The following is a 15918-nucleotide window of genomic DNA, read 5'->3' on the forward strand; positions in this document are numbered from 1 at the left end:
TCCTGGGGGGACCAAATTGAGACATACAAAATCGTCACTGGTGTATATGACAGAAACTGCACTAAAGGTCTCTTTGAATTTAGAGAGGGGTCCAGTACAAAGGGAAATAGTCGGAAGATATTTAAACCAAGAGCAAGATTGGACCTGAGAAACTACTTTAATAACAGTAATTAATAATTGGAATGAGCTGCCAGAATGGGTGGTAAATGCAGACACAGTCAAAAGTTTTGAGGCAAGGCTAGACAAATTCTGGGAGGGACAAGAGCAAATATATAATTATAGAGCACAAATTAACAGTGCACGCGGCCAGTACCAACATCATACTAGAAATCAGGCTGCCACACTGGAGTCACAGGCCACATAAGCCCTCTTCCAGTAAAACGTCAACTGTAACTGTAAAAAATATATTGTATGTAAATATATAATATATATATACACAACTACACATGGTCCAATTTTTGCTTGGTCACAATAAAATGAAATTGGTTAAAACACCCATAAAAACAGGATTCATTGACACCATATACAGTGTCCAAGTCCTGTGTCACTTCTATAGGAAAGTACTGCTTTACTTGCCTAGTCATTAGAAAGTGCCCATCTATGTATCCATACTACTTGCCACCAGTCAACACTTGACTGCAGTTATTGGTCATATTGATATCATATCTATTTACACACATCATATCAACTTCTTGGAGATAGTTAAAGTTCCAAAAATGTGAAACTGGTCATTATGATAGTGTGTGTTGTGACCCATTCATATTCTTTTACTAAAGTGTAAAATATAAAGTTGCTGGATCAACTCTCTGACACAAGCCACTGTCCAACCAGTGTACATACATATACCAAAGGCTTTTTTCCCCCTCATAAGGGATGTAGCCAAAAAATAAAGGCATGAAAACCACTCCCACCCATTCCATTCCTATCACACTCCATTCCCCTCCACCCTCTTCCCTCCCTCTTATCTTGGCACCTCCTGAATTATGAGTCATCCCAGCATCTTTTCCACTGCCCTGGGTCAGAAGCAGTGTCACAAGACACACCTCGTCCACAGCAAGGCTGCTTCAGTAAAGAATACTGCCACCAAGTATTCCCACTTGAATCATAAGAGGCGACAAAAACAGGATGGGGATTAGGACTAGTCATCCTTCTCCCTGTAGCCCCACAGGGGACATTCCTAAAAAGATAAATAAATATTTAAATAAAGCCATAAGAGGGTATAGGAGTTTTCCAATCAGTACCCTAAGGTTTGGGTCCAACCAGAGTACTGGACACAAATGGTGTTGATAATGCATATTTATATACTAGTACTACTTTCTTCTATAAAGTGTTTATATATGGGAAGTGTCTATTTGAGAAACAGTAATGTAGGAAATGTTCAAGCGAGACTAAAACTCACAAAATGCCCAATTTTATATTGATTTATGTAGATAGGCAGGGACACTTTTTAAACTGAGATAATACTATCTATATACCAAGGGTTTTTCCCCATTGTATGGTAGGTAACCAAATAAAAAATGACATACCCACTACTCTCACCCAGTTCACTCCCACCCACCATTGTTTCCTCCCTCACATCTTAGCTCCTGATGGATGTTTTTTCATAGTAATGTCAAATAAAGTTTCCACAAAGATAAGGAGGAAAAAATTCTTTTGCCAGTAATATCACAAGTGTCGCAACCAGTTAGGTAGACATTATTTTCAAATTCTTTTCAAAGCAAAACAATCTAAATCTTCATTATTCCTGTCAAACTTTGCTTTTATGGATTTTAGAATTATTTTTTGCCCCAAAATAGCTAAATTTCCATTTTCACCATTCATGGACGCAAAATTTTTATTTGATGATATCTGAAGATAATTTCTATGATTAAAAGTGGACAGTTTTCCTTGATTTGCATGAATACAACAAATGACTTTAAAGTGTGAGCCCCCAAATGTAGTCTCCCATCATGTTTTCATTGAAGGTCCCTTGATATCTCTGTTCAGAGTTCATTATACCTTGGTGGAAGCATTACCCATGTTGCCCTGAATGTGCTCCCATATTTTCCTTGAAGCTGTCGAGGTGAGCATCTAGGATATGAACCTCCAAGGACATTCTGCAGCCCATCTCACCATAACTTCACTAAATCTTGAACCAGTTCAATATGATTATCAGCCTTGTTTCCAAGAAAGCCTTGTAGTACAGCACTGAAACACTCCTAAGCTATTTTCTTATTTCCTGTGAACTGTAGATATTCTGAACAGTCCATAATTTTTGTTACTTGTGGCCCAATAAAGATACTAGCTTTCATTTTTGCCTCTGAAAGTTTAGGAAAAAAGTCTTGAAGATATTTCAAGACAGCAGACTCCTTCTCAAGAGCTGTAACAAACTGTTTAATAAGACCCAATTTGATGTATAGTGGAGGAAACAAAACCTTATATCAATCACATGAGTGAGATGAACTGAATGAACCTTACTAGAGTAGGTAATTTTTAGATTGAGGTCTTGTGAGCCATTGGAGTTGTATTAGAGAATGACTGATATGGTCACCTGGGCTATTCCCCCCTCCAAATCTTATGACCAGATGAAATAAAGCTAGAGAAATTTTGAGTCATTCCTGTCATGATGGTGTGAGTATGCATGTATTGGATAGTTTTCAGTACATTTTCTAATGAAAAGGTAGAATGCAATATATCATAGGGCCATATCTGTTAGTATTTCTACCTATTTTATGTTAGGTGATGACATGAACATATGTTCTGTGTAGGTACAAAGGGACTTGAGAATGAAATGGTTTGTGTACAAAACATCCACAATCCTATTATACACCTCAAAAAATTAGATGTCAACCTTATGTTTTCTCTTTTTTCAGAAGGGTAACTATCAATATTTCTCTGGGAAAGCTATCCGTAGATTCCATGTCATTCTCATACAAAAGAGACTGGTGTGACATCTGTGGCACAGTTGTCTCATAAATCATCTTAAATATCATGTGACAACCCAAAGAAAAGAGAAGCTTTTCCAATGTGACCATTTTAATGCAGCTTTCTCATCAAAGGTTAATTTTAAATGTCACATGATGACCCACACAAGATAGAAGTCATTCCAGTGGGACCAGTGCTATTCAGCTTTCTCACAAAAGCATGTTCTCAAATTTCACATGATGACCCAGACAGGAGTGAAGCCTTTCCAGTGTGCTCAGTGCAATTCAGCTTTCTCGCAAAAAGGTAATCTCAGCCGTCACATGATGAACCACGCATGAAAAAAGCCTTTCCACTGTGACAAGTGCGATTCTGTTTTGTCACGAAAGGGTGATCTTAAAGATCACATGATATCACACCCAAGGGAGATGCCTTTCCAGTGTGACCTGTGCAGTAAAACTTTCTTACACAAGGGTAATCTTAGATATCACATGATGACCCACTCAGGAGAGAAGCCTTTCCAGTGTGACCTGTGTGATTCTGCTTTCTCACAAAAGGGTGGTCTTAAAAATCACATGATGACTCACTCAGGAGAGAAGCCTTTCCAGTGTGAACTCTGCGATTCTGCTTTCTCAATAAAGGCTAATCTTAATCGTCACATGATGACCCACACAGGAGAGAAGCCTTTCCAGTGTGACTTGTGCAATTCAGCTTTCTCACAAAAGAGTCATCTAAAATATCACATGACAACCCACACAGGAGAGAAGCCATTCCAGTGTGACCTGTGTGATTCTGCTTTCCCACGACCAGGCGATCTCACACGTCACATGATGACCCACACAGGAGAAAAGCCTTTCCGTTGTGACCTATGCGATTCAGTTTTCTCACGAAAGTGTACTTTTAAACGTCACATGCGGACCCACACAGGAGAGAAGCCTTTCCAGTGTGACCTGTGTGATTCTGCTTTCTCACTAAAGGATGGTCTTAAAAATCACATAATGACCCACACAGGAGAGAAGCCTTTCCAGTGTGATCTATGTGATTCAGTTTTCTCACGAAAGGTTACTTTTAAACATCACATGCGGACCCACACAGGAGAAAAGCCTTTCCAGTGTGACCTGTGTGATTCAGCTTTCTCACAAAAGGGTGATCTTAAACATCACATGATAACACACACAGGGGAGAAGCCTTTCCAGTGTGACCTGTGCACTAAAACTTTCTCACACAAGTTTAGTCTTAAATATCACATGATGAAACACACAGGAAAGAAGCCTTTCCAGTGTGACCTGTGTGATTCTGCTTTCCCAATAAAGGGTGGTCTTAAAAATCACATGATGACCCACACACGAGAGAAGCCTTTCCAGTGTGACCTGTGTGATTCAGCTTTCTCAGAAAAGGGACATCTTAAAAATCACATGATGACCCACACAGGAGAGAAGCCTTTCCAGTGTGACCTGTGCAATAAAACTTTCTCTCGAAAGGGACAACTTAAAAATCATGTGTTAACCCACACAGGAGAGAAGCCTTTCCAGTGTGACCTGTGTGATTCAGCTTTCTCACAAAAGGGACATCTTAAAAATCACATGATAACCCACACAGGAGAGAAGCCTTTCCAGTGTGACCTGTGTGATTCAGCTTTCTCAGAAAAGGGACATCTTAAAAATCACATGGTAACCCACACAGGAGAGAAGCCTTTCCAGTGTGACCTGTGCAATAAAACTTTCTCTCGAAAGGGACAACTTAAAAATCATGTTTTAACACACACAGGAGAGAAGCCTTTCCAGTGTGACCTGTGTGATTCAGCTTTCTCACTAAAGTGTGGTCTTAAAAATCACATGATAACCCACACAGGAGAGAAGCCTTTCCAGTGTGACGTGTGCAATAAAACTTTCTCTCGAAAAAGCGTCCTCAGACGTCACGTGTTAGCCCATACAGTGTGACCTGTATTATGTAACTTACAAGAGACATCATGATTTTACCTACTCTGGAGAGAAGCCTTTGACAGTGTTACGTGTGTGATGCAGATTTCTCAAGGATGATTTCAAATATCATGTGGTGGCCCACAACGGAGAAAAGTCTTTCCAATAGCATGACCTGTGACATGGACTTTTCTTTTGTAGGGGTACTCTCAATTAGCATTCGATGTCCCACATGGAGAGAAGCCTTTCTACTGTAAACTGTACAGTGCAGCTTTCTTATGAAGGAGAAATACCACACAGCATGTGAAGATGAACTGAGGAGAGATGACTTTCCATTATGATTTGTGTAATGCAGCTTTCTCATAAGATGCTTTCAAAAGTCACATGATAACTCGCACAAAAGCAAAACTTTTGTCATGTAACTTTGTGTTGCACATTTCTCTCTAAAGACTGGAGCTGTGTGGGGAGTTATTAGATTCAAACTCAGACCTATGACATTTGAGACAAAAATAAATATATGTACTTGGTTCTTTTTTGTGATTTTGAATTTGTTCTTTACGTGCAGGTGTTCCTTATGAACAAGTACTGCATGACATTGTTATTATGTATATAACAATGCTGTGGTAACTTGAGTGGAGTAGTTTTAGTGAATGTCTTATAGGACCATATCTAAAATCTGTTCAATATCTCAATTTGCTTTTGTTGGAAATGATATCATTTAAGCTTGAATCTGATATGTTATAGGACCAATGCAATGCCACTTGGTCTTTACAAAACAAATGAATAAATGAAATAGATTAGTAAACAAACAGATAGATGAATTATTGTAGTACTCTTCATTAGCATTGTGAAACTTCACAGTAAAGAAAACACAATAGAAATAATGTTTTATTGCAGTACTTAAATGTATTCCTGACAGACCACACTCGTCTTATCAATTGATATTTTAATCTATATCCATGACATGAAACACTAGTGTAATGTTATCAACTTGTCCGTGTACTACTGTTTGGTTATCGATTTGAACAGGAGTACTGAAGAAAGGGACTTTTCTTTGTGTAATTTAGTATATGAAAAAATATGACTAGGTATTATAATGAACAAACAAACAGTGGATGTTTTATTTTTCTTTGAAGTATCTACTTATTATGTTAAGCGTGGATAGTTTAGTCTCTCAACTTGTCCACATTAAATGATCAGCTGCAAAGGAAACCTGTGCCAGAGGGTTCAATAGAAATAAAACCAGGCGAGTAAAATGTATTGTGGGGGTACTGAAGAGAATAGGATGTCGCAATGAAGAAGAGACTGAAATAAGACCCAGTGACTTGAATATTTTAGTTTGATTACTTATTTTCCTCACCAAAGTTGTAAATTTCCTGTGGCTTTATTATTGGCCACCATGAAATGATTGTATTTTTTAAGTGTAGTCACAAGTGTGACTTCTGAATTCATTACCATACACCAACAATATAGTCAAAGCTGGAACAATACAAGAATTGAAATCTATGTATGATAATTGTTTGATAATAAGGACATAGGCTAAGTTGAAACTAGCATACATGTATATCAAGTGTACACATGGAGAACTATCAGTGGGTTTCAACCAGTAAGGGTTCTTATCAAGGTTACCTCAGTTGGGAGGTTCTTGATGGGGAATTCTCAGTAGGGGATCATATATATATATATACAGTATGTATATATATAAAGTTCCAGTGTAGCTTGCTGATTTTGAGAATGGTGTCTTATATCTGGATGGGGATAGGGCAAGAGTTTATGGTAATTGATTTTATACGTAGCCATAAAGGAATGGCATATGGGATGATTTTACATTCTCTACTGGAGTCTTGAGAGGTGGTTAATTAGTTTGGTCCTAACTGAAACATGTGACAAAAAGATTCCCATTGGGGAGGAACAGATACGATTGGCTGCCAAGACTGTGTTCATCTGGAGTTGGAGCTGTTCTCAGATGATGTAGGGCAGTGGAAGGATTCCCAAGGAAGTCCCTTAGTGGCTAGAAATGATCCCTCGTTTGTCTACAGTAGAACAGGCAGTCGTGAAAGGAGATTCGTTCCTTGTCGCAGATATAAGGAATGTTTATGTATTGTGTGTGTCAATGATTTACCCCTATTCTTGATATTATAGCTGACATGTATGGGGGGAAGGGAGGAAAAGTGTGGGAGGGGGATTGGCCATGGCGGTGGCAGTGTAGTCCGCCATTCAGGTTTCTCAGATGGCTTTGTCGAGTCGATGCAAAGCGTCGCTGACCATGTACTGGATGGTTGATCTGGTCTTGTTCCTGTGCTAAGGCTCCCTTTTTTGGCAGCAGCAGCATCCACCATCTCGTGTCCGTACAGTCCCACATGGTATGGATTTTGTTAGGAAGTTTCCCTCACTTCTAGACCTCGGTCCTTATCCCTCACATCACCGTTCCACGACCTTTGACCCCGAGGACCCCCAACGGAATCGCTCGTAGTGCCAGCCGTGTGACTCGTGTACCGCCCAGCTGCGTCGACTCGACCTAGCTTCCTTGAGGCCGACGGGTGGGACAAGGCCTCTTTGAGGAAACGCACATGCAGCTCACCAGCCTAAGACGGACCCTGTCAGGCCCCAAGATGACTAACCAGTGCCTCGGTCTGGCAGCCACGTGAGGAAGCATAATGAATTCGTTGAAGAACGCATACCCTCTGTCTTCATTAGTCGGCAGTGTAAGAGCGTTCGTGTCCGACTTGCCACACATCACACGACCTTATCCTAATTAGGAGCATGGATCATGACCTGCCCCTGTATATAAATATGGACGAAACAGATGAGGAACCACATCGCCTCGGAGCGTTAAGCTGTAAGCCTGGTCACTGACTGCTTTCTCACCTCGTACCCAACTATCCCGCAAGCAGATCGACTTGGGACACGACTTAACACACAAGTCGTCACCTCCCTCGCCATCTCGTCACTCGAATTTATTACCAGATAAAAACAACACTCCATCAGAGTTTGCTTTGAAACTAGCCTAACAGATGTCTTTTTTGTTGTGGTTTCAACTGAGGTGCAAAGTGTCAGGTCGCAGGGCGCGTTGAGGTTTTTGTAGTGCCATAAGGCTGGTTCCAGAGTCTAAGGGTACGGTGATACGAGATGGAGGATGGGGGAAAGCGAGAACCCTGTTTATTCCTTCCCAGATGGTAATCAGCCCGGCCGAGACCGTGGTGGGTAGAAGCTTTACAGAGAAGGACTCTTGGATGTTTTCTAAGAAGATAGCCGTGACTGTGCGGCCATCTTGAAGCACTGGGCCATATGTGTAGACTAGGTAACCCCTATATCTAGTCTCAACTAGCTTCCGGATATGCGCAATGGAGAACTATATCTTGGTTTTGCGGATTACTTCTGTTATTGACATTCGTCAGTAGTGTAATTAGAAATTACGTAAAAGGGGACGTCATATTGAACTCATTTATTGAACTCTGGAGGTTTAGTTTCATTAAAGTAATAAATTATATATACTTAGATTATTGGATAAAATCTGAATAATTAATCATTTTAATGATCAATGGCTACTGATGATTTGTAGTCTATTGAAAAATATAAATATTTGAAATAGATACCGAAAATTCTGGTCGGTGAAAAAGTAAACAATGGTCGAGTCATATATAGCTATTGCTTACTGCTAGCTGCTAGCTTCGGTTTCAAATCTCTGATTCCGTGAAATTAAGACGCTGAGAATTTGTGTCAAATAAAAGTAATATAAAATTACTGTAAGTCAATTTCGGAGGAACATTTACTCCCAACTGTAAAGAGAAACCTTTCTTTAAAAACAAAAGAGGATTGCATCACAATTTAAAACAACAATTGGATAAACTCAATAAGGCGAAAGAGAGTAAGTACTTACTCGGCCGAGTTAAAACCAGTCTCTCGAAAAGTCTTCGCCTTTTCAATAAATTACATCTAAATATCTAGAAGAAGGTAAGATTGAACTTTCTCATTTTGAATTAGTCTAACTATAGTAAGAAGTTGTTTGTTTGGATGACGAAAACAGATCCTTTTCCAATAGTGTTTACCAGAATGTTCATAATATTGGCTTTTCTTATATAAGTTACGTTTTTGATTTGTATGCCATTTTCCTCTGGCATATTTCATTTGGTGCAATGAATTTGCCAACCATTGTCAAAAACTCCGCATAAATTGGCAACAGATAACTCAGGAGAAACAATTAAAGAATTTTCAAGAGTGTGTCTGTTTTTTCATGGTATGAAATGTCACAGAAGAAAATGCAACATTATTTTCACTAGTGTGCACCCTTGTCTTCGAGGCTCAATAATTAGAGACATACAACAAGCTTCATTTTCCCCTACTGCTGATGAGTTGGCGCATGTGTATAAATCATTTCAAGGAGGGTGTGCTATAACTTGTAATAATTCCTTGACTACTTCCTGTTACGTATTGTACAGCACAGTCTCTTTGTTCCGAAGAATACAAACTCTTCGGTACTCCTTACCATGGGATACTTTCGCGTAGCGCAAGTTTTCCACCGCTAAACACTGTGTGTTGTTTTAAAACACCTCACTCCGTGGGTCTGGGCAACGGTTATCCTCGGTAAGGGGCCCCACTGGGGCACGGGGGCCCCCCCTCTCCCACAAGTCTAGCACACTATACTCCTTTCTCTTCGCGGTAGCCAACGAGTCAACATCTCTCACAATACTTGCTTCAATTTACCCAAGTTCAGTTTCGGGAACGGTAGAATTGCCTTCTTTGAACGATAGTGAAGTTTCTCTTATTTACATAACCGCCACCGAGCTATAGTGCACCCTTCTTATTCCGCGGTTCACTATTTGCGTTTGTGTGGTGACGAAAATAGGGCAACCTGCTTCGTCCATTTCCACAAGCCTTCCAGCGGCGTCCTTTTTTTGGAGCGTCTTGCATCGAAAACATCCGGTCGCCTGGAATTTCTTGAGTGCCCTCTTCCTATCCCGCTTCATTTCCTTAACCGCCCCGAGTATTCTACATTTCTCTGTAAGTATGGAATCTGGTTCTAGTGTTGTTGTTCGAGGTAGGTTGTGTGCCTTCGCCGAAGGGAAATATCTCTGCCTTTCCCCGCTCCCGCCAACACACGCGGACCCACACATTTGGTGCATCAAGTGTAGGAATATGGAGTGTTCTCCTTCATCCCCGTGTGAAACGTGCGCTCAATGGGATGATAAGCAGTGGTCCGCGTGTTTTCATGCTCACAAGAGAGTGCATGCAAGGACCAAGGTACGCAAGCAGGGAAAATGGCTTCCCCCGTCACCCCGCGAAACAGAGAGAAGGCATACTACGCCTGCGGAGGAGACGAGCAGTTCTCTCCCTCCTCCAAAGCGTAGTAGACGGAAAGGTTGTACAACATCCACCTCGAGTCAATCTCGGGCCCAGTTGTCTCCTAGTCCTTCACCCAGGGCGGTTAGCATAGACGGACATGCGCCTCCGGCCACCTCTAACTACCGCTCCTGTACGAGCTTTTTCCCGGATGCGGCTGCTTGCGGCTCGCCCTCGGCCCTTCCCGGATGCTCAACCCCCAAACGGACAAAGAACCCGAGTTCGAAGACAAAGAGCGCCTCAGCCTCTTCTTCTAATCGGGAGTCCCGCAGTCCACCTTGAACCCATCGTAAGACGAGCCGGGTGATCAACGGAGCCCTTTCCATGCCCGTTAACGGGCATTCCCAGGACCTCCCCACTCTCTGTTCACTCTTTAATACAATGAGAGAACAGATGGAGGAACAGCGGGAATTTATCCGGGCGCACCAAGCACGGTTCATGTTACACCCGGAAGCTCGTCAGGAGTCACCACCCCCAAGGGCCGGCCCCCCTAGACCATATTCCACTTGATCGGAACCCCCACGAACCCATCAGTGACGATGATGGAAGCGCGGTGTTTCTCGCTGACCGTGCAGACCCCTCCTACGACGACGACGACGATGTCCACAGCGCCGTAAGGGAGGGGGACAAGCTCCCTATCCCCTCACGATTCCCAGTCGGAATCCCCGATGATGGTTAAACCTTCCTTCTCAGACATCCTCGCGAAAGTTCGGAGGGCGAATCGACTGGGCCCACCAAAAGAAGAGGAAGCCACATTCGAGTCTGAAATCTTCAAGACGGGCAATTCTCAGAAAGCGAAGCCTCCTCCAACCCACCTTTCCATGGAGTACGCAGACGGTAAAAGCCATGACCCAGGCCTCCGACGCTCTCACAAAAAGGACAACCGAGAAAGCGCGTTGGCTTTCGGTTTTAGTGGAACACCAAAAACGCTTCTACACCCCACCGGGGACAAACCTCAGGGAAGCCTCGATCCCGGTGAGGTTACCAGAGCTGTTCAAAGTGGACGCGGAATCACTACGCAGAAGAAACGTCCTCCTTTCCGGCAGAGAAGTCAGAGACCACATTCAATCCCTGGATCTGTCCCTTGCGGTGAACTCCTGGCTGGAACGCCTCCTTGCCTCAGTAAGGGAGTTCTTACCCGAACTGCAACCCCAGGAAGAATGCGACCTCCAGGCTCTATTGGAAAGCACGAGCAGAGCCCTGAAGCATCAGGCTGCCTGCCTCTCAACGTCCTGGGCCAACTTCGAGTCCCGCAGGAGAGACACCATCCTCGGGGACCCCAGTGACCCCCTCCTCAGAGAGATTTATGCTCCATTGAAGAGGGCCCCCCCTTCTCACCCACACGCTGATTCCCCCGGAAATGGTGGACTCGGCAATCGCAAGCGCGAACCAATTGATGCATAACAGAGCCATCGAGAGAACAGCCGTCCCTAGCTCGAGGCCAAGGACCACCCACCCCCCCCATCGGCCCCTAGGTCCTCTCAGACGCAGAGGCAGCCTTTTCATCACCCTAAGAGAGAAGAAAGGCCACCCCCCCATTCAAAGTCGAAAACACAGACAGAAAAGCCCCGCCCCTTTCCGAATAGAGAACAGAGGCGCAAACATCATCGAGGCTCTGGACCCCCCCGCAGAAAATTCTAGGAATTCGCCTGCCCTCCCGCACAGGATAGGAGGTTGCCTCTCTCTCTCTCTACTGGAGGGCATGGGAGGAGGCCGGGGTGGACGACTGGACCATACAGGTCATCAAAGCAGGCTATCGCCTTCCTTTTCACACCGTCCCAAGCCTCTCCCACTATCCCATTCAAGTCAACAGCTACCACCCGGACTCGGCTCGCGGGCGGGCCCTAACGGAGGGAATCTCCGCTCTGCTTCAGAAAGGAGCTCTAGAGGAAGTCTCGACTCCGGATCCAGGGTTCTACTCAAGGCTATTCCTCATAGCAAAGGCAACAGGGGGGTGGAGACCAGTCATCGGTCTGTCTCCTCTCAACAAGTTCCTTTCCCTGATGAAGTTCCGAATGGACACCCCAGAGTCCGTAAGGGCGTCTATCAGGGAAGGGGACTTCATGGTGTCACTGGACCTCCAAGATGCCTATTTCCAAATGCCAGTGCATCCCTCCTCCAGGAAATTCCTCAGAATCGTCCACAGGGGCAACACCTTCCAGTTCACCTGCCTATGCTTCGGACTTTCCACAGCACCCCAAGTCTTAACCAGAGTGTTCAAACTCGTTTCAGCGTGGTCCCACTCCAGGGGAATTCGCCTACTCCGTTACCTGGACGATTGGCGGATCTTTGCACATCCCTCTAAAATGTTCCTTCTCCCTTGTCTGACAAACCTTGTGATTAATTTCATACCTGGTTCAGAGAATGGAGTATAGTGTGCGAGACTTGTGGTGGAGGGGAAGGGCCCCCTTGCCCCAATAGGGCCCCTTACCGAGGATAAGCGTTGCCCAGACCCACGGAGTGAGGATTTTAATTTAGCGGTTAAAATATTTGCGCTGCGCGAACTATTCTTTTATAAGGAGTACCTCAGGTTTGTATCAGGTAAAAATTAATTTTCCTGCGAAAATTACATTTTTCACGATTTTTTTTTTTCAAATGTCACGTGATGATCCACACATGATTGAGCCTTTTACAGTGTGACCTCTGGGATGAAGCTTTCTGATATAAGGATGATTTGAAATATCACGTGATGACCCACTCCGGAAAAAAAGGAAATTCCAACAGCTTGGAAGAGTAGCATCTAACAGCATATGATAATCAACACAGGTGAGAAGACTTGATTGTATGACTTGTGCGATGCAGCTTTCTCGCGAGATCCTTTCAAATGTCACATGATAACTCACACGAGATTAGAACTTCAAGTTCATTGGGTAATACCGGCACTCCTGATTCTATTATTTATGTTTATAGGTTCTCGGGAACTACAACTACAAAATAAAAATAAAGAAGACACCGATGTCGGCATCCTCATATAGGTATTGGGACAGTTTCCCACATTTTCCTACATTGTACATTTGCAAGAATATTTGAAATAGTTTAAACATTTGTGAGACGCTGAAGTGTCACGAAAATTCTAAGCAGAGGACACCACACAGCGTGTGTAGGCGTTTGTCTAACCGAGCCAACATGATTAGATTGATGCCTGAAAGTTGCAGGTCATTACAATATCATGGTTGTAGCTGTCTAGGTGTTGGAGTACTTTAGAAAGAATTCTGTAGGTTAGTAATGAGATAAAATTAGGTATTGTAAACAGTATATACTGATGTTTTAGAACAAATCCAAGTACTAAATAATTGTAGAATTATTTAGGTATAAGTAAAGATGTTTGCTAGTATCCCCCTCCCCCCCAAAAAAAAAGTCGTCAGCAAAACATTTCGTAGATGACGGATACGCAAGAACTTGGTAACAGAGTGAGTGTCAAAAGTGAGTAGCATATAGCAAGTAATGCTTAGTTTGTGACCACTTTAAAGGCTGCTTTATGTGGCCTGGTTTTTCATTGGCTCCGATCACCGCTGCAAAATTCTTTGACAAAATGAAGGCAGCTTATCAAGCGCTTGTTCAGTGTTTACATTCTTGCATACCAGGCATGCGAGTAACAGATATAAGATATAAAGTTACAAATTATTGAACATGTGTTAGTGTACTGAATTCCTGGGCTACCGATGTTTTATGCGTTATTGGCCGTAATACTCAGAATATAATGAAAGCTATATCTCAAAAATGGAATTCACTGTAATCTAATTTAAAAGTAGGTTTGTGTTGTCATTCTGATTTATAAGTAAAAATTGCCACGGGACACGAATTTGTCACACAGAAATAATTGTAACTCACTTGCAGTGGTACTCGATAAGCTAATCTCACAAAATTGTTGTGGTAGTGGTTAACGGAGGGCTTGAGTGGGGATGAGTCTAACCTAACCACCAACCCAGTCTCATGTAGGTATAGGGCAGTGGTCGGCAATCTGCGGCTCTTTGAGGCCACTTATGTGGCTCCAGAAGCTTCTTACAAAAGAATTATTCCATCAAGTTGAAAATATCATATACTGTAAATTTGTAAACATTCCAGGCAAATTTATAACCAACTTTGAAACTACCTGTAACCATCAGTTATTATAATTGTAGATAAATCTTTCCTGATCTGAACTTGTTATAATTAATATTTATTTATTTATTTTATTTATTTATATTATTTATTTAATGGATCCAATTGCACAATATTTATATTAAGCTTGAAAATGGATGTAGCCATAAGGGTTGGCAACCACTGGTGTAGATGGTGACCAGTTAGGTTAGTAGGTTGATTTACTTTTCATGCAAGGGTGTCAGAAATCATGATTTTACAGTTTCATCTATAGACTTTTGGTGTCTGTCAAAATTAACTAGTGGGTGGGTCCCCTGTAAAAGTGAAAACAAGAGTTTAACAATAGAAATCTATCAGATTTACAAGATTTGCACTAAATCATTAATATCTGACATCCTTGATAGGAGAATGTGTGGTGGACCTCTGGTAAAGTTTGATCAAGAAAAGGAAGGCAGGTGGTGAGACCTAGACCAGTTGTATGGTTGCAGCACCAGTTATCACCTTTACCATATGTGGTCGGATTGTTGGGGCAGGTAATTCAGATAGGAATTGGAGAGAAGTTTAGGAATCTGAACCCATAATTACGTGAGTTTGAGAGGAATGAATGGATGTGTGATGGGTAAAAGGTATGCTTTGACTCTGCCACCCACCCCCCTTTTACAAGGAATGGGTCTGTTGGTATATGATATTGTCAGTATTTATAACTGGTACACAGTTTGGACAGTTATTCATGTCAGAGAATCAATCTGGCAACTATGTGTTTGTTTACATTGTAATACGAAACAGTAGGAATAGGTCAAAGCAAACGCCATTATATTGTGTGGCTACATAGATGGGCATCTTCTCAAGGGTAGGCATGCAAAGCAGCATTTTGTTATGAAAGTGGCACAGGGCTAGGACATTAAACGGCGTGGATGTAATGTGTATGTCTCCCGTTTTTATGGGTGTTTTAAACCCATTCTATTTTATCATGTGTAAGTTAGTGCAATATATTAAAAGGTTATAAACACCACCAAATTCAGTTGACTTGGGGGGTGGGTTCCCTTAGTCAAATTATTTGTATGATTATTAGGAATCAAAATGTCATAAGCACAAGCGACTTTAATGGGTTCAAATTGACAACTGTACACCAGCTTATTGAGAGAGCACAGAGCCTAAATTCGCTTGACTGCCCAAAGTTTGTAGATAAGTAGCCAGCTACAACGAGTAAGGAACATAAAGTCCTCTATGCCAGACAAACATCATGAATTGATTGATATAGGAGATTGATGGACCCATTACTTAATATATTGTATTACTCGATAAACTTTGCTGCATACAAATTTCATTCTATTAAAGATTTATTTACCATAGTAGATGCATGGTTTTCACCCTCACTGAAATGGGATACAGACAGGATGCAGCACTATGTAGAATTGTATATCGATCTCACCAACACATCATAGACATTTGAAGAGTATGTTCATATCATGCAGTGAGAATTGATGTTTATATGTGCAAAAGCAGTATTGGTATGATGACAGACAGGTCTGCTGTTGTTGCCATCAAGTACTGTAACTACTGGCAACTGATTCAGTGATGATTCCCAAGTTACAGTAGTGTCTAAGCTTCTTTCAAAACAACCAATAGTGTCTTCACTTACTACATGAGTACTAAGAATGAAATAGACCAAGTAACC

At 42.2% G+C, this 15918-nt stretch overlaps 1 protein-coding gene across 1 annotated transcript; it reads left to right on the top strand.

Moving 5' to 3' along the window:
- Positions 1 to 839: 839 nt before the first annotated feature.
- LOC143031549 (uncharacterized) lies at positions 840 to 6117 on the top strand. Its single transcript, XM_076195558.1, has one exon. It carries the CDS (start codon positions 3309 to 3311, stop codon positions 4839 to 4841), a length of 1533 nt encoding a protein of 510 aa, XP_076051673.1. The 5' UTR covers positions 840 to 3308; the 3' UTR covers positions 4842 to 6117.
- Positions 6118 to 15918: the final 9801 nt, after the last annotated feature.

Source organism: Oratosquilla oratoria, chromosome 12 (genome assembly GCF_046742065.1).
Source record: "Oratosquilla oratoria isolate Oo_2021 chromosome 12, ASM4674206v1, whole genome shotgun sequence".
In the NCBI taxonomy this organism is placed as follows: Eukaryota; Metazoa; Arthropoda; class Malacostraca; order Stomatopoda; family Squillidae; genus Oratosquilla; species Oratosquilla oratoria.

Excerpts from the sequence above, each read along its gene's own strand:
- LOC143031549 (XM_076195558.1), top strand. The coding sequence starts at position 3,309 with ATGATATCACACCCAAGGGAGATGCCTTTCCAGTGTGACCTGTGCAGT.